The sequence below is a fragment of the Canis aureus genome, chromosome 2 (assembly GCF_053574225.1).
Source record: "Canis aureus isolate CA01 chromosome 2, VMU_Caureus_v.1.0, whole genome shotgun sequence".
NCBI classification, from domain to species: Eukaryota; Metazoa; Chordata; class Mammalia; order Carnivora; family Canidae; genus Canis; species Canis aureus.
In genome coordinates this window covers 26,038,467-26,066,378 of record NC_135612.1, presented here as the reverse complement: position 1 = coordinate 26,066,378, position 27,912 = coordinate 26,038,467, and the positions used below count along the sequence as shown (strand labels likewise).

General features: G+C 33.9%; 1 protein-coding gene across 11 annotated transcripts in view; it reads right to left on the bottom strand.

Moving 5' to 3' along the window:
- Positions 1-27,912, bottom strand: part of SSBP2 (single stranded DNA binding protein 2) — a 308,559-nt gene that overhangs the window by 187,538 nt on the left and 93,109 nt on the right. For 7 of the 11 annotated variants that reach the window (XM_077866330.1, XM_077866340.1, XM_077866290.1 and 4 more), the window contains 3 exons: positions 27,096-27,168; positions 15,087-15,148; positions 2,207-2,291 (listed from right to left, as the gene is read on the bottom strand). Coding sequence is in view for 5 of the 11 variants with exons in the window: in XM_077866290.1 (XP_077722416.1) it covers positions 2,207-2,291; positions 15,087-15,148; positions 27,096-27,168 (220 nt within the window). In the remaining 6 variants the exon portion in view is untranslated. Of the gene's footprint in view, positions 1-2,206; positions 2,292-3,515; positions 3,563-15,086; positions 15,149-27,095; positions 27,169-27,912 lie in introns of those variants that run through there. The other 4 variants (XM_077866362.1, XM_077866373.1, XM_077866378.1 and 1 more) reach the window with 2 other exon arrangements.

Sequence of the window (27,912 nt, the reverse complement as noted above, 5' to 3'; positions counted from 1 at the left end):
TTACCAGTAAAGTAAGCTACAAAAAAAGTATATTTCTAAAAACCCAATTATAACATGAAATTATGTAAGTCAAACTCTTTCACAAATCTCCATTTTAAAAAAATTGGAGATGTATTATCACTGAAAATAAACTGGCTTAAAGTTATAATAAAAATGCCACATAAAAAAATCAAATTTCTTAAAACTAATACTTAAGGTAAAGTCATAAAATATCTAATAAAGTATGTGCTAATACTCAAATGTATTTAAAAATCCAAATACTTAATTTTTTCTAAACTACATTTTCTTAGGACCAAATTACATGCTAAGGGGTTATTCTTCCTTGAAAATCTATTCTAATCTATTTCACTATTTCTAATATAATCTAATCTATTTCACTCGTGCCTCTAGTCAATGCTCATTTTAAAAAACCTTGAAATATTTAAGTGGGTTCCTAAAGTTAGTAAGTGTTAATGAAAATGCCTTATGAATGCAACACGTATATGACAACGATGATGATGAGGCTCTGACAATGACAAAGATGTATCTAATGTTTCTATGAGATCTATATTAGTTCGATATTCCTTATAAGACCTCCATGGTGAACAGTAGGGTGCATCTTCCTCTACAATAGAATTATGAAGAAGTATTTATATAATTAATTTCTTAAAATGTAGATTCATAAAAATTATGGTCCTTGGACTACAATTCTGGCATTATTTAAGGCCATCTAGTTATCAAAGTTAGTGAGTATTTAAAAAATATTTCCCATGACTGGTAGACCATATCTGGGTGTGTCTTTTTGGTGTGGGAGATATATGAGGTGGAGTATCCATCCCCCTCTAGCCAGATTCCTTATTGTCTTGACGGTTGGGTCTCTGCTCTACTTTCTGCCAAGGGTAAAAATGGAAAACAAGATTATCCAGATAAATACTATGTCCTGGGCCCTGCCTTATCTGCCTTTTCTCTACTTTTTCTTTACATGCAGAAGCATCCCTTTCGCTCATCTTCTCCTCAAGAAGTATTATTGCTTACTGCATAGCAAGCTTTATGAATATAATCAATATCAGATGAGGCAAGCATGAGCAGTCACGTTAACCAGTTTAGCACAAGGTTAAAGTATTACACTGTCCCTCCCAGATTCCCAAGACTTTTACTTCTCTTCAGCCTGTACACTTTTCCTTATGCTCTTTGGGGGCTGTAATGTCCTAGCTATGCCTACTCTTTAGTCTAAGGCTGAAGTATGTCTTTTGGAAGAACAAGGTCTTTTTTCCCTTTTGAGCCCAGTTTTAAGGCTATTCACACAGAATGATGTCCCCCTCCTATCAACTAAAATAGCTCTCTGATTAAGTTTTAGGTAGTCACTACCAGATGACCTCAGGTCTCAGCTCCATTTCCACTTCCTTCAAACTAAGGACACTGGATTTCCTTCCTCCCAAACTCAGGTTGTCCTTCCTTTATGGTCAATTATGCAAACAGTATTTTCCCAGCCCCTTCACAATACCATCTTATTTTTAAATGCATTTTTTCCCTAAAAAAATCTTGCATTTTTTTCCTCCTCTTTTTCTACAGTTCTACTTCCTGATACCATCGACTCTCTAAAACCACATTTGCAGTTCTTCTAACAAAATGCTCAATCTACATCACCTAGCTATGGATAGTACATGTCCTTCCTTAGGAATTAAAAAAAATTTTTTAACTGCATTTTTGTTTTTGCACAGAATCTTTTGCTCTCTTGTGTTTCCTTTAATTCACAATAAATTTTATTTGTAGAAATGAATTCAGTGTAATGGATATTTAGCTTTCTAATATATAATCCAAAGGTATAAAAAAGAAAAGTATATTATCATACATTTTTTTCAATCTTATGTACAAAAGAGGAACTTATCATTTACAGAATTCTTATGACTCCTTTTATGGAATACAGAATTAATACTTAATTTTTATAAATCTGAATTTTCACAAATCAGGCATACTTATAGATAAAAAATAAAAACCTTTAATAACTTGGCATTTGGACTAACCTCTTATCCTAAGATTTTCAACAAGACTTAAATACTCATTTGTATTTCACTTTTAAAGTTATAACCCTATTTCTCCAGAAAAAAAATAACAGCCAATTTCTTAAAACCAATGGAAAAGAATAGATGGTCCAATACATTTTTCAGGAGCAGTGATTAAAAAGAAAACTGATAATATGACTTAGTAAAATTATATATTAACTCACATAATCATGGAAGGCTTTTGCTTCACTTGAATGTTCACATGTTTCCCGTCTTTCTGGAGCTGCACAGTAGAGATCCCAAAATACACTAAAAAAGTAATTATGGTAACATTAAAAAAATCATATAACACCAAAGGAGAGATCACAATTCCAAAAATTGAAGACGTATTATTCTTTATATAAAAAGTGTTTTCTTCTTCAGGACAAATATTTCTTTAAAAGGTTTAAACTTAGAAAAGGTTCTTCCTGCAATAATAGGGTATAATCTACCTATCTCTCAGAAATGCTAAGATTTTTTCTAAAAGGATAATTTTTAAAAATTTTAAACTGTCATTCTTAATTGTCTGTTTATATCACTTAAACACAATTGAAATAATTATAATGCTTTTCATAATTTTCCTATGAAGAATAAAAACAGTAAATAATATCCTAATTTAATCATTAAAGAATAAAGTAGTTCATTATTTTTTTCAAGATAATTTTGTCGTCCAACTGCCAGGCAAATATCCTGACCATTAAATCAGATTGTTCAAACAAATATATGTTCTTAAAATATCCTCTTGTTTGCCCTTGCAATTTCCAAAATAGGTTAGTAATTTTGAAAATTCAAAAAGTTCATGTTCTCTTTTTTTCCTTCTATTCAAGAAAATGGGAATAAGCAAGGTGAAATTGGTTGGGAAAAAATAATTACCCTGCTTATAAAACTTATGTCTCTGATCATTCTTTCATCTGTAAAATTAAAAATGAGCATAACCAAAGGATTCAAAACTCAGGAAAGCAAATGTCTAGAAATACTGGAAACGAACAAAGGTAATTATACTGATCAACAGAAATCTTTTTTTATTATACATTTTTCACTCTACAAAAATTGCAAAGTAGACTAAATCAAGTAGTTAAGAGCACAGGTTTTGGAATAGGATATATCTCAGACAGAAGCCAGCCCTGCCAATTAATTACTAGCTCCAGTTGCCTGAACAAGTCAGAAACACAATTTCCTCCTCTATAAAATGAGGTTGTTGAGAAAATTAAATTATATAACATAAACAGAACATATGACATAGAGTAAGCATACTAGCAATAATATAATCAACACTGTGATTAGCTTGTATAAAAGCTTAATATGCATACATATTGTTAGGGCAGGTCATTGTACCAAGGGCACAGGTAACGATGGTACAATAAAAACTTGGTAAATTAAACCTGGCCTCTTTGGTTTGACCCTTAAAGACTCAGTCTGAATTTCTCTCTCCCCAGATAGAAGAAAACATTCTGTAGGCGTTATAATACAATGAGTTCAGTAAAATAAGATTACCTTCAAAGGTGAAAAATATGAATGATTGAACATTGGCATTTAATTTCCTTTTAAGTTTCTACAATAAACAAGGAGAATAAAGAAAAAATAATTTGAGTAAACTTCAATTCTTTTAAGAGAAGGAAATCAGTTAAAAGTTGTGCTTGGCCTTCCTATCTCCCTTTTTGTATAAAAAGTGCAAGAATTACAGATATACAAAGATACAGCTAAAAATTTTCCACCTGCATCTAGTGTGTTATGAGTTATAGTATATTGCAATTATTCTTATTTTTCATGTTCTTAAGGAACTTCAAAGCTTTTAAACCAAAATTTCATAATGGTTGGTAATCTTTAAATTGTATTAAGTTTAATCATAGAATATTATGTGCAGAATTATAATACCTTAATATCTCTTCTTATTCACTAATTTTCTAGCAAATGTTAAAAGATCCCTCTTGAAAATTTTCACATTATCATTTTTAAAATGTTTCTTACAAAGTGGACTGGAAGAAAACCATTAATTTATAATTAGATTACATCCTAAAAGTTATTAAATAACTATAAATAAATGATTATTTATACATATATAATTAAATTGAGGTTTTACCCTAGAATAGTAACATTGTTCTATTTCTATTTTTTGGTTTCCCTGTATGGATTTAATCAGAGTCAAAAGTTTACAAGATCAAGATGAGGGATAATAAAACAATTTAATAAAATGGGATAACTTTATATGTGGTATATTTCTGACAATCCTACATTACCCATGTATGATCTCCTTGAATAAAGATTATGATACATACCCTCTGAAGACATTTACCAAAGAGAAATACACAGTTCTACAATAATAATTACAGATATTAATACTTCACTCTCAGTACTGGATAAAACAACCAGAGAAGATAAAAAGGAAATGGCAATTAAACAACATAATAAACTAACTTCTCAAGTGCAATTGAGGCATTTTCCAGGATAGGCCATAAGTTAGAGCATACATTAAGTCTCAAGATTTGAAAAGATAAGTAGATATACAAAGTATCTTCTTTGACCACAGTGGGATGAAGTTAGAACTGAATAACAGAAGGAAAACTAAAAAATTCACAAATTTGTGAAATTAATGCAAACTCCCAATGAATCAAACAAGAATCACAAGGGAAATTAAAAAAATACTTAAAGATGACATGAAAACCCAACATATGAAAACTTATGGGATATAGTAAAAGCAGTATTAGAGGGAAACTTAAAGTTATAAATATATTTAAAAAACAAGACAGATCTTACATCAACAACCTAACTTTAAAACTTAAGGAACTAGTAGAGCAAATTAAACCCAAAGCTAGTAGAAGGAAATAATAAAGATCAGAACAGAGATCAATGAAATCGAGAACAGGAAAACAACAGAGAAAATCCATAAATCAAAAGTTGGTTCTTGGAAAAGATCAATAAACTTGACAAACCTTTAGAGCTAGATGCTAGAAGGGGGGTGGGGGAGAAGCCTCAAATTACTAAAGACTCCACCAAAAAAATGTAAGAACTAAATAAATGGATTCAGTAAAGTTGCTGGATATAAATTCAAGATTCAAAAATCATTAAGTTTCTATAAACCAATAATGAACTGTCAAGAAGAGAAATTAAGAGAACAATTCCATTTACAACTGCACCAAAAAGAATAAAATACTTAGAAATAAATTTAACCATATGATCAAGCAATTCCACTTCTCGGTTTATATCCAAAAGAATTAAAAATCTCAAAAAGATATTTATACACCCAGGTTCATAGCAGCATTATTTACAACATTTAAAACTGGGAAGCAACCCCAGGGTCCACTGATGGAGAAGACAATATAGTATAAAAATGCCACGGAATATTATTCAACCTTTAAAAGGAAGAGAATTTTAACATATGTACAACATGGATGAACCACGAAGATATTATGCTAAGTGAAATAAGCTAGTCTCTAAAAGACAAATACTATATGATTCTACTTAAGTAAGATATGTATAGTAGTCAAAAATCATAAAGAAAGAAAACAGAATGGTGGATGACAGAAGCTGGAAGGACAGGGAATAGAGAGTCACTGTTTAATGAATATAGAGTTTCAGTATCACAAGATAAAAAGAGTTACGGAGATGGATGGTGGTGATGGTTACAAACATTATGAATGTATTTAATAACACTGAAATACACACTTAAAAATGGTTAAGATGGTGAATTTTATGTTTTGTGCATTTTGCCACAATTTGAAAAAACTGAGGGGAAAAAACACAACTTACCCCTAGCCAGCCTTTCTAGGTACCATTTTACATGACTAAAACAAATGTTCATTATGTTTTGTGTATTCAGAATCTCTAGTCCATCACTTCAAAGACTATATAGCTAAGGTGGCTACCAGAAAGCTATGAGATACTAATAATAAAGAATACTCATTATAAAAATAAGGTAAAATTTCAATTTAAAAAACCCTACTCATTAGCAGAGTTTCACAATTAAGTAAAAATAATCTGAAATAGGGCAGCCTGGGTGGGTCAATGGTTTAGCGCCGCCTTCAGCCTAGGGCCTGGCCTGATCCTGGAGACCCAGGATTGAGTCCCACGTTGGGCTCCCTGCATGGAGCCTGCTTCTCCCTCTGCCTGTGTCTCTGCCTCTCTCTCTCTGTGTCTCTCATGAATGAATAAATAAAATCTTTTTAAAAAATAATAATCTGAAATATGAAATTCAAAGTACAAAATTAGTTTAAAAATTAAACAAAAATTTATTTTTCGAGCTATGATATTCATGTTAAACACATTTCATTTATTTTATAAGTATTTGTATGTTTTCACCTAAGAAGTGATCACAGATGGGAAATATACTTCAAAAGTTTATCTTTCCTAGAAAATTCAACCCATGTGTTTGCACTAATAAGCTGATCATACAGTATATTGGGACTGCTATAATACCATCCTAATATTTGAAAAAATTATGTAATGTTAGTTATATCATAACAACAAAGCTTCATTGTGATCAACATGAGTTCACATTCTGCAATTAATCCATGCTTGGCTTTGTGGGACAGTAGACAAATCACTTAGTTAATTTAGAAAATAACAAGGTTAAGACCACTATAAACCCTTGATAAATTAAAATTTTAAACTATTATTTTTTTCTAATACTTTCTAATACTTCAAGTATATATTAATGCAAAATCTATGCAATATGCTACATCATATCCTGCAGAAAAGAAAAAAAAAAGATATATAATCCATGGTATCAATGGCTGTATGAGACTGTGGATCCAAAACTAGTGATGAGTTGAATTCAAAATTTCAACTCAATTTCCTATAGCACCTAAATACAACTCTGAAGAAGTTACATCTCATATGTCATCAAGACTTTACAAATATTCTGGGCAAATGCTTTTGGCTGATATTATGATAATATAACACTTATCATCTGAAAATGTGGACTTACGTCTTAGAGGAGAAATTAGGCTTTTTAAGTAGGTGAGATTCGTAACAATACTTGATTTGTTCTTAGCTGGAAGAATTTCATTAACTTCTTTAGTAGCTTTTTTGAGGTCCCACTGAACTAATTCCTTGATTCTCATTAGGACCGAGGGCAGATAATTCTATAATTCCAAAGACACAGACTTCCTCTTTCCACAACCAGAAATGCTAGTGGCTAAGGAGCTTCTCATTTGCTCTCACCTCTACATCTATTAAGTTTGATATAAAAATATAATCTTTGAAATATGGAAGATTCATCATTATGAGTAATGGTTTAGATTTACACAGTTTCTTTGTTTCTAAGCAGATACAAGTGAAAAACATGTGTTTTACAAATGAAGTAGTTAAAGGGGTCAGTCAGTTAAGTTACCTACTCTTGATTTTGGCTCAGGTCATGATCTCAGGGTTTTGAGATTAAACTCCGTGTGGGGTTCCATGCTCACCGTAAAGTCTGCTTTCCCCTCTCCCTCTGCTACTTGCCCTGCTTGCTTTCTCTCCATCTCTCTCTCAGATAAATAAATAAATAAATAAATAAATAAATAAATAAATAAAGTATTTTTAAAAATGAAGTACTCAGAGACTAAAACACAGGAATCAAAGCCTGCAAAATATTAATATCTTTGTACTGGTACCATTTATTATTATTAAAAATTTCCCCACATAAATCAAAGGAAAACACAAGATTTCCAAGTTGAGGATTCTCATCCAAACACCATTTTTCTTCTACTCTGAGGATGTGAGTGAAAGTGATTTCACTAGCTGTCAATATCTCTATGAAGTAAGGAAAGCAAAATAGTTGTCAGAAACGTCTACAAGGGCGAATAAACATGCCAGAGGGGTCCAGAAGATGGGACGCTAACATAATTATATAACCTTAATCCACTGGCCACATTCAGGACTTTCTGACAAAAATAAAAATAAAAAAGAAGGAAAAAAGAAAAAACCACAGGAGATATATATAATTTTGAGCAAGCCATGTTACCATAATTTCAAATCATTAATACCTAAGGAAGTTATTTCTCTTTGGCCTCAAAAATATTTTCAAAGAATCTTACATACTCATAATCTATACTGAAGAAAACTATCTATTCCTAACTTACATAAGAGTAGGGTTTTACATAAAATGTACATGTACCTGTTCATCACCTTAAAACTTCCAAATACATGTACTTGTCTTATTCCTTAGCATTATTTAATAATTTACAAGATGCAAGCATTATATCTTGTCCCACTATCATAAAATTCTCACAATACTCTTGGATTAATGATAAATTCATATTTTAAAGTATCATTAAAATAGCTTATGTGCTAAACTCAAGCATCATATACTAAGCATTATACATTCAGCATTTAATCTTCCCATTATTATTTTTTTTAATCTTCCATTATTATGCCTATTTGATCAATGAGAGAGCTGAAGCTTAAAGAGATTAAATAATTTGCCTAGAGGACACACAGTTGATTAGTGGCAGAGCTGGACCTGAACTTTTTAGTTCTTACATCATTTTACCTCTAATGTGAATATGGTATTAAAGAGTTCTCACTTCAAGATGGCTCATGCTGATTATGGGCAAGGTTATACAGCTTTGGCAGTCCAAGCAGTATCAGCTGTTATAAGTGTAGTAGATACCTGTCCTAGATAAGACAGCAAACATTTTGTTATCCTACCTTTGACCCTCATACTCCAACTCATTTCCTGAGTATCCTATGGCAACCACCCCCTCACCCTACATGCAGCTGCCAGTGATGCATGGATGCCTCAATATAGACCAGACTCAGAAGAGACGACTTTTCTGAGTCCCATTTTTATCTACTGTCTAGAATTAGCCACTCAGGATGTTCAAAAGGGAACTGTAATTAATGTCTTATTAATAGTGGGCCACTAAATTCTGCTCTGTGTTGAAGAAATATCATCTGTTACTGAGATGAGCACTGGTTACAATTCAGGAAATTTCAATTCTAATTCTAAATCTGACCTTGAGAAAATAGCTTTTTTCCATTAGTTTCTTTGTGTAAAAAGAGAGAAAATAATATCTGTTGTGTATTTTACAAGCTTTTATACAGATACAAGACATGGTATATGCAAAAGTACTTTTAAAAGAATAAAGGTCCTAAAAATATATTCTAAAAAATTCTCATAACTAGTATGGCAAGAAACAAAGAAATCTCCCTATTAATACAGTAAAATTAGCCCCAGTTTCATTTCTAATCCTTCATATTTAGTGGAAAATTCCATGTTATTTACAATGTCTTCTCATCACCAAATTTTCCTATTTTTTCATTCTTTTCCTATTCTCCCAGATACCTTTTACTTCTTCTTCATAACTTAACCATTTCTGTACTTTGCTTTCTCTCTCGCTAACACTTTTAATTGCCTTCTCACCATGATTATACTCCCATTTTAGTTGTCACCTGCATTGTCTTATATTGCTGTTTAACTTTTTAAAAAGTTTTTATTTAAATTCCAATAAATTAACATACAATGTAATACTAGTTTCAACACTTCCATACAATACCCAGTGCTCATCCAACAGGTGCCCTTTTTAGTCCCCATCACCTATTTAACCCATCCACCCACTCTATTTTAACTTAATCAAATAATTAGTTATGCAACGTCTATTATAGGCAAGACATACAAGAGGAGTAAGAACCAGTCTGCCGATGAAAATTATTATACCATTCTAGTGAGCCAGTTGGCTAATTCAGTGCTTTTGTTTTCACATGCATAGCTATACCTGATGTCATCCATTAGATTCTAAAACCATTAGAATGCTAGTGTACTGTAAGATTTGACTTCCCATTCCCAGTGAAAAAACTGAATTCATGATAATCTTAGTTATTAGTATAATTTCCCTGCAATGTCATATATATTTAATTTCAGGATAAAAATACATGGGCCCAAAGTTATTTCCAAAAGTGTTTTACATATAAAATTAAGTAAGAATAAAGCATAATTTCTGCCATTAAAACATTTAATAGGAAGATTTAAGAAATGTCTATTTTAAAATTACACAAATTGAAAAAGACATTAATTTCGGGAGAAAGAAGTTTCTTGGCATTTCTATTTATGAAATTCATGGAAGCATTGGGAACTTTTATTAAAGAATACAAATGGGAAATACATTTTCAAAGGAAATTTGATCTGGGTACAAGTAATGAACATGGGAAGCATGAGAAATACTATAGCGCTGGGCAGAGTGCAAACTGGGAAAGAAAAAAAGTGCTAAGAGAAATTACATTTGAACAAGGAAAAACTTTCAGAAAATAAAATCACTTACTTTCCACTATCCATACTAAAGGCAGAAATCACCCCTCCTCTCCAAGCCCCTTGCCTCAGTTTCCCTGCATTTTTCTCCATTTTTGTGCATATTATTTCTTTCTTTAAAAAAAAAAAAGATTTTATTTATTTATTCATGAAGAGACGCAGACAGAGGGAGAAGCAGGCTCCATGCAGGGAGCCTGACATGGGAATCAATCCCGTGTCTCCAGGATCACACCCTGGGCTGAAGGCGCGCTAAACGGCTGAGCCACCCCGGGCTGCCGCTGAGCCACCCCGGGCTGCATTCTCTTTCATACATCTCTAACCTCCCCATTCTTTTCATCTCAATCTATATGCATGCTCAAATTTATTCTATTTTAAAAAGAAAAATATTAGGTCCTGTTCTCTTGTTAATCCTGAAACTATTCCATGTGCCACTACACCCTTCAGCTATTCTCAGCAACCCTTGAGGTGGAAAATGAATTAGAGCAGCTTTCTGAATCTCACTTTCACCACTCCACAAAAACTCTTCTCCTCAGGACCACAAAGTTCACCTTCCTTCCCAATTCAGGAAAATCTCTGGGTCCTTTTACTTACACTTGCCGCAGAATTTAATCTCTGCATTAAATGTCCTACCTGGTTCCCATACATTATTCTCTCCTGATTACTCTTCTTCCTCTCCAATTATTTTCCTTTAAGACTGCTCTTCATCGGCCCAGGCTTAAATGTTGACTTTCCTCAGGATTCCAAACTCAGGCTCTGCTCTTACTTATTACACTGAGCCATTGAATCTATAAACATTCTTCGCCTATAGTATGGTCTGCACTAAGAATTTTCAAACCATTATGGACCTGTCTCTGAGCTACAGACGCATATCTCTCTCTGACTTTGTATTAGGACATTTCTATCTGAATGTCAGTTAGGCACCTCAAAATTTAACCTGTCCAAGATAAATTATGACCTTTCCTCCAAAGTTTGTTGCTCTTTCTATATTTCCTCTTTCAGTCAATGACATCACTGTTTGTCCCAAATCTAAAACCTAGGAAACTTCTTCACATCCCAACTATTCTACTTATTGTTTACTATCACCTTGCAACTACAATTACACTTGCCTTATAACTAGATTTTATCTCTGTTCTCAACTCTCTTCAATCCATTTCTATGTTGATGCCAAGTGAATATCTAAAAGCCCAAATCTAATCATGTCATGTACAGTGTTTAAAATCTTCATGCTTTAATCTAAAACTTTTGATGCATTTCAGGACTTCATAGTCTGGTCTCTGCCCTGGTCTTTATCCTTATATTCTATCACTTTATAGTACTGTACCTACAATTCAACTGAGCCAAGCTACCAGTCATTTCTTGGATTTACGATCATTCCTTTTGAGACTTGATACTAACTATTCCTTAACCAAAATATCCTTCCTTCATTCAACTTCCAGCTCACCTCAGATTCACTTTTTCTATAAAGCTTTTCCTAAATCTTACAAGCTGAAGTAAGCAATCCTCCTGAATTGCTATTATAACTAGTATATACCTCAGTTATAATACTTTAATTGTTTATCTCTCCTATACTTATTTCCTTGAGGGAAGCATAGTTTTATACTTTGTAAATATTTGATGAAGAAGCTTAAACAACAGGACAACTCCATTTTCAAATATTCTATTAAAAAAAAACAGAAGTGAGAACTCACAAAATTGCAACTGGTCCATCCAAAAGGGACCTTGCATTTGACAAAATGAGCAAGCAGTAAGTGCTAGAAGAATACACATTATACTATTCACCTGGATCTTAACAGCATTAACAGCTTCCTGAGTTAAAAAGAAAAAGTAACCCTTATGATAATCCCGAATCCCTAATCTACAGCACCTATGATAAAGTGAAGCTCTAAAGAATTACAGGTTTAAAAAGTCAGGCATCTCGTATTGTCAAGATATCAGTTCTTCCCAACTTAATCTATAGATTCAATGCAATCTCAATCAAAATCCTAACAAGATATTTTTGCATATCAACAACTAATTCTAAAGTTTACATGGAGAAGGAAAGACCCCGAACAGTCAACACAGTATTAAAGAAGAACAAAGTTGGAAGGCTGATAATATCCAACTTATAATATATGACAGTGTGGTATTGGTGAAAAAAAAAAAAAAAAACAGACGATGATGCATCAATGGAATAGAAGAGAAAGCCAGAAAAGACCTACATATGCAGTCAAATGATCTTTGACAAAAGAGTAAAGGCAATGGAGCAAAGATAGTCTCTTCCACAAATGGTACCAGAACAACTAGACATCCACATGCAAAAATACAAATCTAGACAAAGACCTTATATTCATCACAAAAAAAATTCTTAGAAGATAACAGGAGAAAGTGAAGGGGATGACTTTCATTATGTAGTGAGCTTTTTAGATACAAGACAAAAAGGTATAATTTACAAAAGGAATAATTGATAAATTGAACTTCAATAAAATTAAAACCTTCTGTGATAGACAATGTCAAAAGAAAGAGAAGACAAGACATGGACTGGGAGAAAAAAATCTGAAAAAGACACATTTGATAAAGGACTATTATCCAAAATGTACAAAGAACTCTTAAAACTCAACAATAACAAAACAATCTGATTAAAAAGTAGGCCAAAGACCTGAAAACATACCTCACCAAAAGGGATATATGGATGGCAAATAAACATACTAAAAGATCCTCCACATGCACATGTCATCAGGGAAATGCAAATTAAAATAAAAAGATGACACTACAGATCTATCAGAATGGACCAAGTCTTAAATACTAACAATACCAAATGCTGGTAAAGCTGTGGAATAACAGGAATTCTCATCCATTGCTCATGGAAATGAAAATGGTACAGTTACTCTGCAAGACAGTTGGCAATTTCCTACAAAACTAAAAATATTCTTACTATAAGATCTAGCAATCATGTTCCCTGATATTTACACATACATGATATGTCCATACAAAAACCTACATATGGATGTTCATAACAGCTGTATTCATAACTGCCAAAACTTGGAGGCAACCAAAATGTCCTTCAGTAGGTGAATATATAAACAAACCCCAGTACATCCAGACAATGGAATATAATTCAGCACTAAAAATAAATGAGCTATCAAGCCATGGAGGGACATGGAGAAACTTTAAATGCATATTGCTAAGTGAAAGAAGCCAATATGAAAAGGCTACCTACTGTATGATTCCAACTAAATGTGGAAAAGGCAGGACCATGGAGACAGTAAAAGGACCAGTGGTTGCCAAGGGAGGGGTGTAAAAATGGGAGAAATGAAAAGGCAGAGCACAGAGGATTTTTAGGGCAGGGCAGTGAAAATACTCTGTATGATGCTATATTGATGGATCATGTCATTATACATTTGTTCAAACCCACAGAATGTACAACACCAAGAATAAACTGTAATGTAAACTATGGACTTGGGGTAATTATGAATGTGTCAATTGTATGTTCATCAGCTGTAACAAATGTACCATGCTGACAGGGGATGGTTAATATGGAGGAAGTTATGCCTATTTGGGGCAAGAAGGTATATGGGAAATTTCCGTACCTTCCCCTTAACTGTGTTGTGAAACTATTAAAAATTGCTCTTAAAAAAAAGATTCTAATGAAAAAGAAAGAAAATCAAAGGGACCTCCGAAACAGTTAACAACAACAAGAAAAGATCAAGCAGATTTAGGGCCCACAGATGAGGAGACTCAACTACATTCAGCAAACAGCTAGTTTTACAATCTAGATCTAGGTATCATAAATACATACTATGTAAAATGAAAAACTGACTTTTATAATATATAAGAGCTCAGTCTTAAACCCCAGGAAAACAGCACAGTGATAGTGCTTAACTGCAATAAACCGTTGATCCAAATACAGGAACAGCTCTGAGCCAAAGGACTGCACCTGTTCCTGCCATACATATGTGAGACAAACAAGGGAAACCCACAACCACAACTGATCGAGTGCGGTTCCATTCACCACAGAACTTCTAGTAAGGCATGTTTCCAGGAGAGAGGTTAAAAAGATGAAGGCATTAAATAACATACCAAGGAAACAATGTGCATGGCACAAGGAGAGCACTTTTGTTATTTTCCTTTTAAATAAGAACAGAAAATGCTTGTAATTGAAGAAATGCAAAAGAACATTCTACCCTAGCTTGTCCATGCAGACACCTGAACTGCCAACGCTGCTGCAGAAAAGTCACATATTTGGACATACTGGTTTTACAATGAAATTTCTAAGTTCTGTTATCAACTGGGCCTTCAATTAGTCTGATGGTCTTTTTTGTGTTCCTACACAGTTCTATCCCTGAATCTATACTGAACTATTTCATGGTTTGTTTGTTTTTTTTTACTACTTTTCAGTGTCTTAAAAATTCACCACTACCTCCACTTTCAGTGTCCTTAGGTTTAGATGAGATCATGAAGGTCTAAAAGCCAAGAAAGTCCTCACCAGAAACAAACCATACTAGCGGTTTGGTCTTGGATGTCCAGCTTCCGGAAGTGTGAGAAAAGAAATTTATGTTGCTTATGCCATGTAGTCAATGGCATTTTATTATGGCAGCCTGAGCTGACAAATACAGAATCATACTTACAGTAGGAGATTCCATATACCAAACTCAATTCCATCTTGACTCAACAGTAGTACCTTTAAGTTAAAGAACACTAATCTGGTTTTGAGCCTGACTTTTTTTAAGTGCTATCTTTCATAAAATAATTATAGAAAACAAAAGTAAATAAATAAAAAAGAAGTATGAAATCATAAACAAGTATAGTGCAAGACCACTGGAATATATCATCAATCTAATAAAAATGGAATAAAAGATACTTACCACCACCAAGAATGTAAGAATCCTGGTGGTTCCCCCAATGTGATGTTTTTTTCCCATCTTATCTAAAATGAATAAAAGAGATATTAAGTACTTTCCTAATAACACCTTTTCACACATATTACAAAACAATATTTTCCCATTTAAAATACTATGGTAACATATAAGATTTTAATCATTTTCATATTATGCTTTATTCAAGTTTTATAAGTACTCATTTTACATAGGGATTTGTTGACTGGATAGTTTATGAGAGAACATGCCCATCATTACTTTCCTGAATTTGCTTCCCACTATGCCAGGATTTTCAGGAGAGACTTTGGGAACTTAAGGCACATCAAAATCACCATTATTAACATCACTATGAAAATCAATTATCACTACTAACCCAGAAATTTGCAAATGACTGGACTTAATATGTGCAGACTCCAAATTATGCCTTAAGGATTGAGTTCTGATCAGGAATAAATTCCTGATTTGAGAGGATGAGAGCAAGAAAGCATAGGTCTTCCATAAAATAAGATTTTAAAAAAGAGGGGTCCCTGGGTGGCACAGTCATTCATGTGTCTGACTGACTCTTGATTTCCACTAAGGTCTTGATCTCAGCAGAGTCTGTTTAGGACTCTCTCTCCTCTCCTCAACGTCCTCCTGTGTGTGCTATCTCGCTCTCTCTAAAATAAATAAATCAATCCTTAAAAAATATTTTTAAGAAAGAGTTCGAAAAAGATAGAGATAGGATGCCTAGGTAGCTCAGTGGTTGAGCATCTGCCTTTGGCTCAGGGTGATCCCGGATTTCTGGGATGGAGTCGCACATCAGGCTCCTTGCATGAAGCCTGCTTCTCCCTCTGCCTGTGTCTCTGCCTCTCTTTCTGTGTCTCTCATGAATAAACAATTAAAAAAAAAAAAAGCAAAGAAACAAAAACGAAAAAAGACAGAGATATTAATTTTCCAAATGTGTCTATTTCAGATGAGTCGGAGTTCACTACAAAAAATTTAAAACAAGGTTGGTATCTCTCAAAAATTAAAATTTCTTACTAAATACTCTTTATAAATTGAATTTAGAAATTAGAAAGCTGGGTAGCTATTTATAAGCACTGATAGTGGTAAATAAAAAATAAAAATCTTTGCATTTAGGGAGACTATACTTTAGTAGAGAAGATAGACCATAAACAAAAAAAAAAAAAAAAAGGAAAGAAAGGGAGAGACTGTATTTATATTATAAGTAGAAGGTGACAAATGTAAGGAGGAAAACAAAGCAGGGAAGGAGGATAAAGAAAATAGAAAACAATAAGAAGTGAGCTATAATTTTAACTAAGGTGATCCAGAAAGCCCTCAAAAAGAATTTTTATGCAGGGGTGCCTGGTTGGCTCAGTCAGAAGAGCATGCAGCTCTTGATCTCACAGTCTTGATCTGAACCCCATGGTGGATGTAGAGCTACAGGAGAAATTCCAGGGATTAATGAACTTGAATTCATAAAGACTAAATATGAACAATGAGCCAGAATATGTTATATAAATATAAGCCAGATCCTAACTTGAATTCTCCTAAGAGTAACACAAATAATTTTTATATCTATACTACCTTTTATCTGAATTTCCATTAATTATTATTGTTATCTTCTAGGTTCACAGAAAAAAATAAGGAATGGTAGTATTTAGTGAGTCTGAGGATAAATAAACTCTGATGTCCTGATGAAGTTATAATCTAATAAAAAACCTGTGTCTCATCTTTCTCTCAAGCTTTTCTCTTACCATTTTTTCACTAGTTGATGTCTTCTTGAAAGGGCATAATAATGAACCTCACAGATATGTCCCAGACACTTAAGCGTTCCTAATCCCTGGAATCATCCTAATTATAAGAACAGCAAGTTTTTTTACGGTCCTCACCTTTCATCTCAGGTCATCCTAACTCAACAGATTGACTATTAAATAAAGCAGATAGCTCTACATTCAATTAAAAGGGGAATGTGTGATGACTTGGGTACAGTTAAAGTGGCATGACTAGGTCTCAATGCTGGACTATGCTGGAGGTAGGATCAGACTCACAGCCTAAATGAGTCCCATTGTGCTATAGCCAGTGCTTAGCAGTTTCCCTCCCACACTTCTACAACTTCCACAACCAACCATCATCAATTTCAGGAGATAAAGTAATCAAGGAAAATACCTACATGCTTTACATTCAATATGGACTTTTGTGAAAGGAAATCTACAAGTAAAGCACTTTTTTTTTTTGCATTTGTATTTTTTTAAGATTTCATTTATTTTTTTTTAAAGATTTTATTTATTTACTCATGAGAGACACACAGAGAGAGAGGCAGAGACACAGGCAGAGGGAGAAGCAGGCTCTACGCAGGGAGCCCGACATGGGACTCAATCCCAGGTCCCCAGGATCAGGCCCTGAGCTGAAGGTGGCGCTAAACCACTGAGCCACCAGGCTGCCCTAAGATTTCATTTATTTATTCATGAGAGACACAGAGAGGCTGAGACATAGGCAGAGGGAGAAGCAGGCCCTGCAGGGAGCCTAATGCAAGACTTGATCCCAGGATCACGAACCTGAGCCAAAGGTAGACGCTCAACCACTGAGCCACCCAGGTGCCCTGCATTGGTATTTTAAGCAGTATTACATCTTACTGGTTCTCAGAGAAGCTCAAAATGCTTCCCATACATCAACTTTTCCACCCTTATAATAACCTTTACTACATAAAGTTTACATTTCTTACTTTAAATTCCAAGTATGTGACAAAAGCAGCTAAAACTTTGGCCCATCATGTTGAAAATAACACAAAAGCCATCCTTTTATAGTTACTGAATAAACAATAATTAACATTTTAGGTATTTCCAAAGAAGAAATGGTTCTACATAGGAATATGTTTCCATAGTGAATGGTATTTTTTGCCTCCAAACTCATTACTACCGTAGGTATTACTAGTTTATAGGAAGCATGAGATAAGGCTAAGGAAAACAGAATTCTGAACTATATAAAACTAAGGCACATTCATTGTCACATTGTTAGAAATGATGAAAATTAGAAACTACCTGAAAACATCCACCAACTGTGAATGTAAAATAAATTTTGATACTTACATATTATAGAAGTATGCAATCATTAGAAAGAATATGTCTACATGCAAAGGAAGCCATGTCATATTGGATTTTTGAAGTTGGAGATTTGGAAGATTAGAGAACAATATATATAGTATAAACCTTTATCTTTTTAATGATTTTTTTATGGGAGGGAGGAAGGGGCAGAGAAAGAGAGAATCTTAAGTAGGCTCCACACCAAGCACAGAACGTGACATGGGGCTCAATCTCACAATCCTGAGATCATGACCTGAGCCAAGATCAAGTTGGACACTTAACTAACTGAGCCAGCCAGGTGCCCCTAAACCTTCTCTACTAAAGAAAAATATTGTGTATATATGTATGTGTGCATTTGGTATATATATGTTAAAGAAATCATACCAAACTTAAAACTATTATCTCTGGAAAAGGGTAAAGGAAGATTCATATCTTTCTATGTAGTTTATTTTTTTTAGCAAAATATGTTTTAATGATAGATATGGCTAGGGAATGGCCTGAAAATATCCCTAAATATCAATAGTCATTATAGAAACAATTCTTCTATTTATGAAAAGGCATTTTCTGTTGTATTGAATTTCATGGGCTTCAGGCTTTTTTGGGTATCCGAATGATATCTAGGCAAACGATTTCTCTCTCTATTCTATTTTTCCTTCTTCTACTCCCCCAGCTCCAATATGTATTCTTCATACTAGAGCTTTTTGTTGTTGAATCTCCACCTCCCTTCCTTCTATCATTTCCCCAGATAAAAGCTGTATTCTCCTATAACTTACAGATAAATCTCAATGCCCATTCCCACTGCCATATTCTACATTTTAGGGCCTTGTCTGTGATTACTCTGTGTTTCTACAATATGACCTCACATTTCCAGCATTTCTATGTAGGTGGAGAGCCAAACACTGAATGAACAAAAAGTATATTGGTAAGACATGCCATATAGTTTATAAATGATAATTATAATTTACAAATAACTCATACTATCTAATATAGCAATTCTTCTTCTAGGAATTTATCCTATAAATATGGTCATGTGTGCAAAATTATACACATAACAATTTTCAGTAAAGCACTGTTTATAATTGCAAAAGACCAGAAACAACCTAAATGTCCATTAGTAGGGGGTTGGTGAAATAGATCATGGCACATTTCATAGAATAAAATACCACCATAAAAATAATTATGAAGTTTCATGAGCTAATATAAAACAACTGAAGTCAAACAAATGAAACAAACATTAAAGCATGTAACAGTGTGTATAATAAATTAGTACTTGTATAAATAAAGAAAAAATAATATACATACACACACAAATACAGGTACCCTCCTGCTTAACTTTACATCATTATTTACTTCCGGTGAGGTCTACCGGTAATTTACCTATTATCTCTCAGCCCTACATTCACCCTTCTTTGTCCATTCTACACTAGGTGCTGGACATTTCCTGGTTTCCTGTTCAGTTCTGCCATCAGAAGGATACTAGCTGGAGATGAAATGGCAAGAGTAAGAGAAGCTTCCTGACCCTGGCTCCAAAGTGAAATAGTTGCTGTTTACAGCAGCAGTAGCAGCAGTAGCTACAGTAGCTATAGCAGCTACAGCATTGGACAGTTCTGGATGTCAGCAGCTCCTTTTCAGAAGTTCCAGGCTTGTCTATGTGGGACTTTTTTGAATGATCCAGATCCACTTCCACAGCATCTCCAATAGCACAGCAGGAAGTTGGAGGCTCATAGGCTCCAAACTTTCCGGAGTTTTCCTAAATCCTTTCATACTTCTTGAGAACCAATATTCAAAAAATGTTAATACCAAAAACGGATAGATAGTTCCTGTGTTAAGAACCTGTATACCTATGTATTCGTTTGTTCCTAGACAAAATTCCTAAGCCTTCTAATTTAGATATAACCTACCATTCCTGCTAATTTTCTAACATCTTCCATGTACATAGATGCATCTATATACTAAATTAAATGTTAAAAAAGGAAGGAAAATTACATTTTAATTTTAAAAATTAACTGAATAGACATATAACAGAAAGAAAAATCTGATCATACTTTAAAGCAGATAATGTAATACTGTGCTATCCAACATGGTATCCCCTAGTCACATGTGGTTTTGTACATTTAAAATTAAGTTTAAAATTAAGAGTGAATGTTCCTCATTCACTCTAGCCATTTTTCAAGTGCTCAATAGCTACATGAGACTAGTGGAGAACTTAGTAGATGCACAGATTAGAATTCATCTCCTAATCACAGGAAGTATTATTGAGTAGGCGCTGCTCTCTTCTAGAAGGTAGAAGTCCTCTTAAAGGCTACGTCCAGGTGAGACACTGGGCTGCTGAGATACACGTCCTACTTGTGCATATGATGTCTTTTATTGGGAAAACTCCCTGACGGAGCCCTTCTATTTTTGTTTTTATTTTTTGGCCTAGAAAGGTAGAGGCCCCTAGGAATGGTTGGAAAGTTGAGAATGAATGCTTAATCTGTCACATAATAAAATAACAAGAATTCAGAAGGCTGCTGATAATATCCCAGGAAGAAGACATCTGAGGAGTCTGGGGGGATTCAGAAAAGGAGACAGTCGGAGAAGTTGTAAGGAGGCAACAAGACAGAAGGCAGGTGGGAGCCCTCAGGTAAACTGCTAGTAAGAAATTCCCATAGCAAGGAGACCAAAAAACTTAAGAATAGTTGTGTTTAATATTCAAGTTGATGTTGTTGCCTGTACTGTACAAGGCTGAATACCATTCAGTTTCCCTCTAATCTTCAGTAAGAATCTTTTATACACAAAAGCAATGACTCAGTGAAGCTTGGAGGCTATTGGAGAAACATGAAACTTCAGACAAAGAACAGGTAGCAGCTATAAGGAGAAGCAGTGAGGCTGTAATACTTGGTGGGAGTAAGAAATTACAGCAAGAAAACCTCCAGCCCCCTCTTTCCCTAGTACGCCCTGGAGATGTTAGAGGGGACAAGTGGGAAGCTGTAATATTAGGGAATAGAGCTGGAGCTGTTTTGATAGGAAAAGTAATCCCAGGAAATAGGAGGATTGCAGGCCATCCAAGTGACAGATATTTGGAGTATATATGTACACATAGAACATATATTTAGATTTGTACTCCAGTATAGAAACTACAAAAGGTAAAAAAGAATTGGTCAAAAAGTTTAAAATTAACGTTTTGAGTATGTATTACATGCTAGGCCCTTCTAAGCACTTTATAAGTACCAACCCATTAAACCTCAGCACAACTTTAAAGTATCATTACAATTATCTTCCTTTTATAATTAAGAAAATTCAGTAACTAAATAAGATGTAGAAGATAATTCAAACCCAAAGTCTTACCTACCATACAACGTTGCTTCCAAACTAAAGTTCAAGAAACTGTTTAAGAAATTGTTATTTTTCTCTTTTCAGTGAAAGATAAATAGAACTTTGGAGTCTCTGAGGTTCAATAAGATAGCATTCCTAATAAAATTTGAAGAAGCAATCTGTTAGATGTTTTTAAGCTTCTACTTCTGGCTAACTTACTGGCTAATTTACGGCAAATAAGGGCTATTAATATAAACAATGTAAAATTCTTAAGAAGGAAAAAAAATCTCAGTATTATTTTAAAGATTTTTATTTATTTATTCATGAGAGACAAAGAGAGAGAGAGAGAGAGAGGCAGAAACAGAAGCAGGCTCCATGCAGGGAGCCCGATGTGGGACTCGATCCTGGGTCTCCAGGATCAGGCCCTGGGCCAAAGGCAGCGCTAAACTGCTGAGCCACCCAGGCTGCCCCTAATCTAATTCTTAATTATATTTGTTAAGGTCACCGAGTCTCATTCCAAGGCATGACAAATACCATGCAAAATTTCAGGAATGAGTTGGAATTATCTTTGCAATTGAGATAATCAGAAAAAAGAGAGTTTCTAATGAATTCAAAATAACAAAACTGATATAGAATTGTAAAGATTTCTTAATATTCTGTTTGTAATTACTGAATACCAAAGAATATAGTAGATAAATAAAAGATAATAAAAGATAAAGCTGAGGAAGAGTTCTACATGGAGACTATTTCTAAAGAATATTCAATTTTGGAGCATGGGGTAACTGGGTGATGGACATTAAGGAGGGCACGTGATGTAATTAGCACTGGGTATTATATAAGACTGATGAGGGCAGCCCTGGTGGCTCAGCGGTTTACGCCGCCTTCAGCCCAGGGCCTGATCCTGGAGATCCGGGATCAAGTCCCACTTGAGGCTCCCTGGATGGAGCCTGCTTCTCCCTCTGCCTGTGTCTCTGCCTCTTTCTCTCTCTCTCTCTCTCTCTGTGTGTGTGTCTCTCCTGAATAAATTAACAAATCTTAAAAAAAAAAAAAGATTGAGGTATAAGACTGATGAATAACTAAACTCTACCTCTGAAATAATAATTTGATTAATAAATTGAATTTTAATTTAAAAAATGTTCTATTTTGTCCTATTGAGGGTAAGAAAATTCAAAGTCATAGAAACTATATTTGGGATTCAGGTACTGGTTTAGAATCTGTCATGAATCAGATACAACAATGAGCTCATTAACATAACCTGAACAGAGATGTTTTGATTTCTATCATTAGTTCAATGCTCTCTTTTAACTAAGGGGAAAAACAAACAAACAAACAAACAGTTGAGCTAATAGTTCTGAGATCTATTCTTCTGGCTGATAACAAAAGCTATCAAGAGCAGTTCAGTTCCTCATAGCCCAGGCCAAGGGCATTATCAGAAAGGCCAAACCCTTGGGGTGCTTGTGTGGCTCAATGGGTTAAGCATTTTAACTCTTGATCTCAGTTTAGGTTTTAATCTCAGAGTCATGAATTTAAGCTCCACACTGGGCACCATGCTGGGTATGGAGACTCTTTAAAAAAAAAAAAAAGAAAAAGAAAAAGGCCAAACTCAATGAGAAACTGGGCTGCTGAGATATATATCTTACTTTTACTTTTTCAGATGATATCTAGAGTTCCAATTTGACCTTTTCACAACTTTACCCATAAAGTAAACCCACATGAAGGTGGCCCAACACAGCAAATCTTGATTCAAAAGGGCTCATTAACATCATAGTCATCCATAATGCCAAAATGGGAAGAAGTATTCTACTTGGCTCTAAACCAAGGTAAAAACATTGAGCATTTGAGTGGTTAGTGCCACCTTAATCATTTCCTTTTTATCACAACCCAACACAAATAAACAGGTCTTCCTAGCTTTCCCTTAAGTTCCTTATGTAACTGTCCTGAATTAGGTAAAAAATCTGGGATTGACTCACAAGAAGTCAGATGAGATGATCCTTTATTTCACAAACCACTTAAGAAAAGTCATTCTACAATAAGCAGCCTTAAATTTTCTTTTTATTTTATTTTATTTTATTTTATTTATTTTATTTATTCATGAGAGACACACAGAGAGAGGCAGGGATACAGAGAGAGGGAGAAGCAGGCTCCCCACAGGGAGCCCTAAGCAGGACTTAATTCCCAGACCCAGGATCATGCCCTGAGCCAAAGGCAGATGCTCAACCGCTGAGCCACCCAGGCATCCTAGCAGCCTTAAGTTTTCTGTATGATCCAAGGGAAAGTAAGAGAAAAAAACAATTCTAAATAGGGTGCAAAGGTCTAAATGATTACATTCTGTTTCTTTACTAACCATAGTTGTGGGGCAGGGGGAAGTGGTACTGCCATTCACATAGACACCAGAGTACAAACCAAACAATGTTTCTCTTTTACTTAAAAACCATAAAAAGCTCTCTTTTGCAAGAAGATAAAGTCCAAGCTTGCTGGCCCAGTATGCAAAAGTCTTCAATAAGAGTACACTGCCAGCCTAGAGAGGGGGAACCCTGAGAAAGCCTTCTTAGGGAAAGCCAAATCTAAGCTACTCAGGTAGAGAGGGATTTCAGGCAGAGTAAAGCCCAAATGACAGAAGCCAATGGAATGTAGAGACAAATACAAGCAGCTAGTTATTGTGGAAACTTAGTGTGAGGAAGATTATAGGGTATTGAAATTTAACCAACTGAAATTATTTAGAACTCTAGGGTGTACTCAGCAATGGCCTGTCATGATTCTACTTCTAGGCTTCCATTTTGAAATTGAGATAATTTTGTATTTTTTATTATTTTTATTAAGTAACTGTATAAATAATATATAATGTATATAAGGATAAAATTCCCCTTTAATTCCTTTAAAATCCCTACTCAGAAACTAGCCTCACATGTATATTCTCTCAGACCTTTTACTACACTTCACACTCATAAATATGTACCCACAAAAATATACAGTATTGCATCATGTTCCTTTATGTTCAAAGGTTTCCATATGAATGGAATACTTCTTTCTAGCTTGCTTCTTTTACTTGAAAATGTTTTGCAAGTCTATCCATGTTAAGTCCAAATAGATCTAACTTATTCTTTTACATTTTGGGAAACTTGCACCTCAATCTAGCCATTCCCTAAATATAGAAAATGGTATGTTGGTTATTTAAGTAATTAGAATGTATTTTCACAGTGCCACTTGGGGAGTTTGGCAAGCTAGAAAGTAAAGAATAGTTCTGGGAATCACATACACTCATCTCCAAAGTCCAGAAATACTGTATCTTCTTGGTGACAATAGTTTGTTTTCAGCTTAATTGATTCCTTTTCTGAAACTGAACCACACTGATAATTCAGAGAAATCCTCAGTTTTGTATTCCAGATGAAGTTGGGGAAAATAAAATCATGGCAAATACTTGTCAGAAAAGTGTGAATCTCTTCTGAAATTACATCTTTACCAAATAGATCTAGAAATGTTGTGTATCCATTTTCCATTCAGCTCAGAGTCTATCAGTACAGAACCTAGTTATCTCAATTTAGTCATGCTTAATCCACATGATCCATTTGAGTCAAAACAGCTGAGCTTCCTTAAATGCATTAGCAACATTTTTCTTTTTCCTAAAGTTTAAGAATCACTGCATCTGACATCTTAAAATGTTGGTAAGAAAATATATTCATGGGAACCCCCAAGGATTCAGCAAGTTGAGTCCATTCAAAATGGTCCTTGATTTAAGGAAAGAGATCAATAAATCCTTTCATCAAGCTTCATCAAGTTTTCAATTGCATTAAAAATTTTTTTCAATCTCCATAGCTGGTTTTAATTTCTTTTAAATATACTGTAAATTGGCAGTGATTAAGAATACAAATATTAAGAGCATCCCTTTTGCAATCTCAATCACTTCCTCTAACAACAGTGAGTATGGGGTAGCAAAGTGAAATACGAAGTCTTTTAATTAATGATTTAATGATATAAATACACTCAACTAATGTTTGAATAAACTTTAAAACCTAATTGTAATTACACTATATATATTCATTCTATTGTAAAACAATTGACTTCTTATATGATTCCAAGCATACCTCCCAAATTCCTTATTTGCAAATACGCTCACATACACTAATTAATTAGATAAAAGATGGAGGGACTATGTGTGTTTACTTCTGTATTTGTTTTTGAAACAAGTGAATCTCAAGAAGGTTACACCTCTAGCATGGCACTTTAAGGTCAAGGGGTTGCCTGTCATGTCCCTGATCTGGTGGGGGTCAAATTAGTTAGATGACTAGAGATATTATTTCAAGCAAGTCTTGTCTCACAAAACTATAAACACAGGCCACAATGAGAACTGCATATGCAACTTTAAATTTTCCAGGAACCACATTAAAAAAGAAAAAAACTGGTAAAATTAATTTTAGTAATATATTTTATTTTATCCAATATATCCAAAATATTATCATCTAAATGTGTGATCAAAATTTTAAAATTATTGTTATTTTATGTTCTTCTGTTCACACTAAATCTTCAAAATCCAGCATGTACTTCATACTTTTGGCACTTTTCAACTTGGATTAGTCATTTTTCAAGCATGAAATAGCCATATAAAGCTAGTGGCTGGGGGTCCCTGGGTGGCTAGGTGGTTTAGTGCCTGCCTTCGGCGCAGGTGTGATCCTGGAGTCCCAGCATCCAGTCCCACATCCGGCTCCCTACATGGAGCCTGCTTCTCCCTCTGCCTGTGTCTCTGCCCCTCTATCTCTCTCTCTGTATCTCTCATGAATAAATAAATAAATAAATAAATACATACATACATACATACATAAAATATTAAAAAAAAAAAAAAGCTAGCGCCTACCATACTGGACAGCACAGATTTAGGGGGAAAACCAGAAACGGGAATAAACATAGATCTAGGCTTGAATTCCAGTTCCAAAAATCACTAAGCTGCATGACCATGAGCCAGTTATATAAATTCTCTGAGCCCTATTGTTCTTATCAGTAAAACAGGAATTATACCATCTGTCTTACAAATGTCTCAAAGAATTAAAGATAATACAAAGCACCTTGGCATATTATATGCCTGGCATATAACAGAACTCAATAAAATCTTCTTCATTGTCACCTTTATACAAATTGAAAAAGACAAGAGGAGAAAGTACCATTGTAAAAAAGCTCAAATTCAAACTTTAAAAAATGTGGAGAAAAACAGGAAAAGAAACAAGAAGTTGAAATAAGATCATCAAAATGTTTTCAAACTGAAATTTAGTCATCAATTCACTATTATCCATACAAAATAAAAACAAAAACCCATATCTTCCAAAATTATGAATAATGCCCAAATAAGTTACAGCTAAAACTAGAGCTATGGTGGCATTTGTCTTTTTTTAAGCAAGTTTGCCTTCTTGATAATTGTGCCAAGGTTAATACTAGTTTCTATTCCTACAAGGGGAAAACTAGCTAGAAAGTTAAGTGGAAGGTTATTGGCATGAAAATGGGACACTAAAAATCTACAAAGACTATATTATACATATTGATAACCAAACATTCACTATATAATATGTAATGATAGTTTTTCAAATAATTGTTACAAAATATTTTCACTTATGTAAGATATCAAGATAAAATATGGAAAATATATAAAACATACCTCTGATAAAAATGTTTGGGCCGATTTTTGAGCTCCTACATGGAGCAGATATTCATATACGTAGAGTGCTAACCTAGAAAATGAATAAAAGATTTATTGAGAAGGGGTGTATTTAATACTCATTCTTTAAATAATGCACAGACCTTTACATTACAAAAATATCCTACACATTAACAGTAACAAAAAAAATCAGCTTTTCCTATATCTTTTCAATGGGAGTCCATACATATCTGTTCAGAAAGAACTTAAGGCAAAAGAGCACACAAAGAAAAAAGACAAATATATCTTTTCTTGAAAAGAAACATCTAAATAGAGATTTTTTTCTTGCATCATGTCACTTATAACCTCATTCCCTTTGTTATACCTAATATAATTGATAATTTATAAGCCAACATTAATAATCCCCATAATCTATTTTAAGGTATAAGTTATTATCTTTCATTATTAAAATAAGTGAATTAAGTAATTGGACAACTTTATGTCCTTCCATCTTTTTGGTGAATATTAACAAAAACTCGAGCTGTTTGCACATCTGTATGCCAAAATGGGTGTTAAAAGCTCATTTTAATATTTGTTCAGGCAACTTCTCCTTACTCTTTCGGTTTGATTATTAAACCAATAATATAATATATTAGCTTACAATGATTCAAATTATCAGCAAACCACAGCATTAAGAAAAGTTTAAAAACATCAACTCATATTAAGCATTTGGGTACTTGTAGTTTAAAGATTAACACAAAATTACATATAAATTTATCATTCAAATACAGAATATTAAGTATGCACTATACTTGTACTACTCTCATTATCTTGTGGA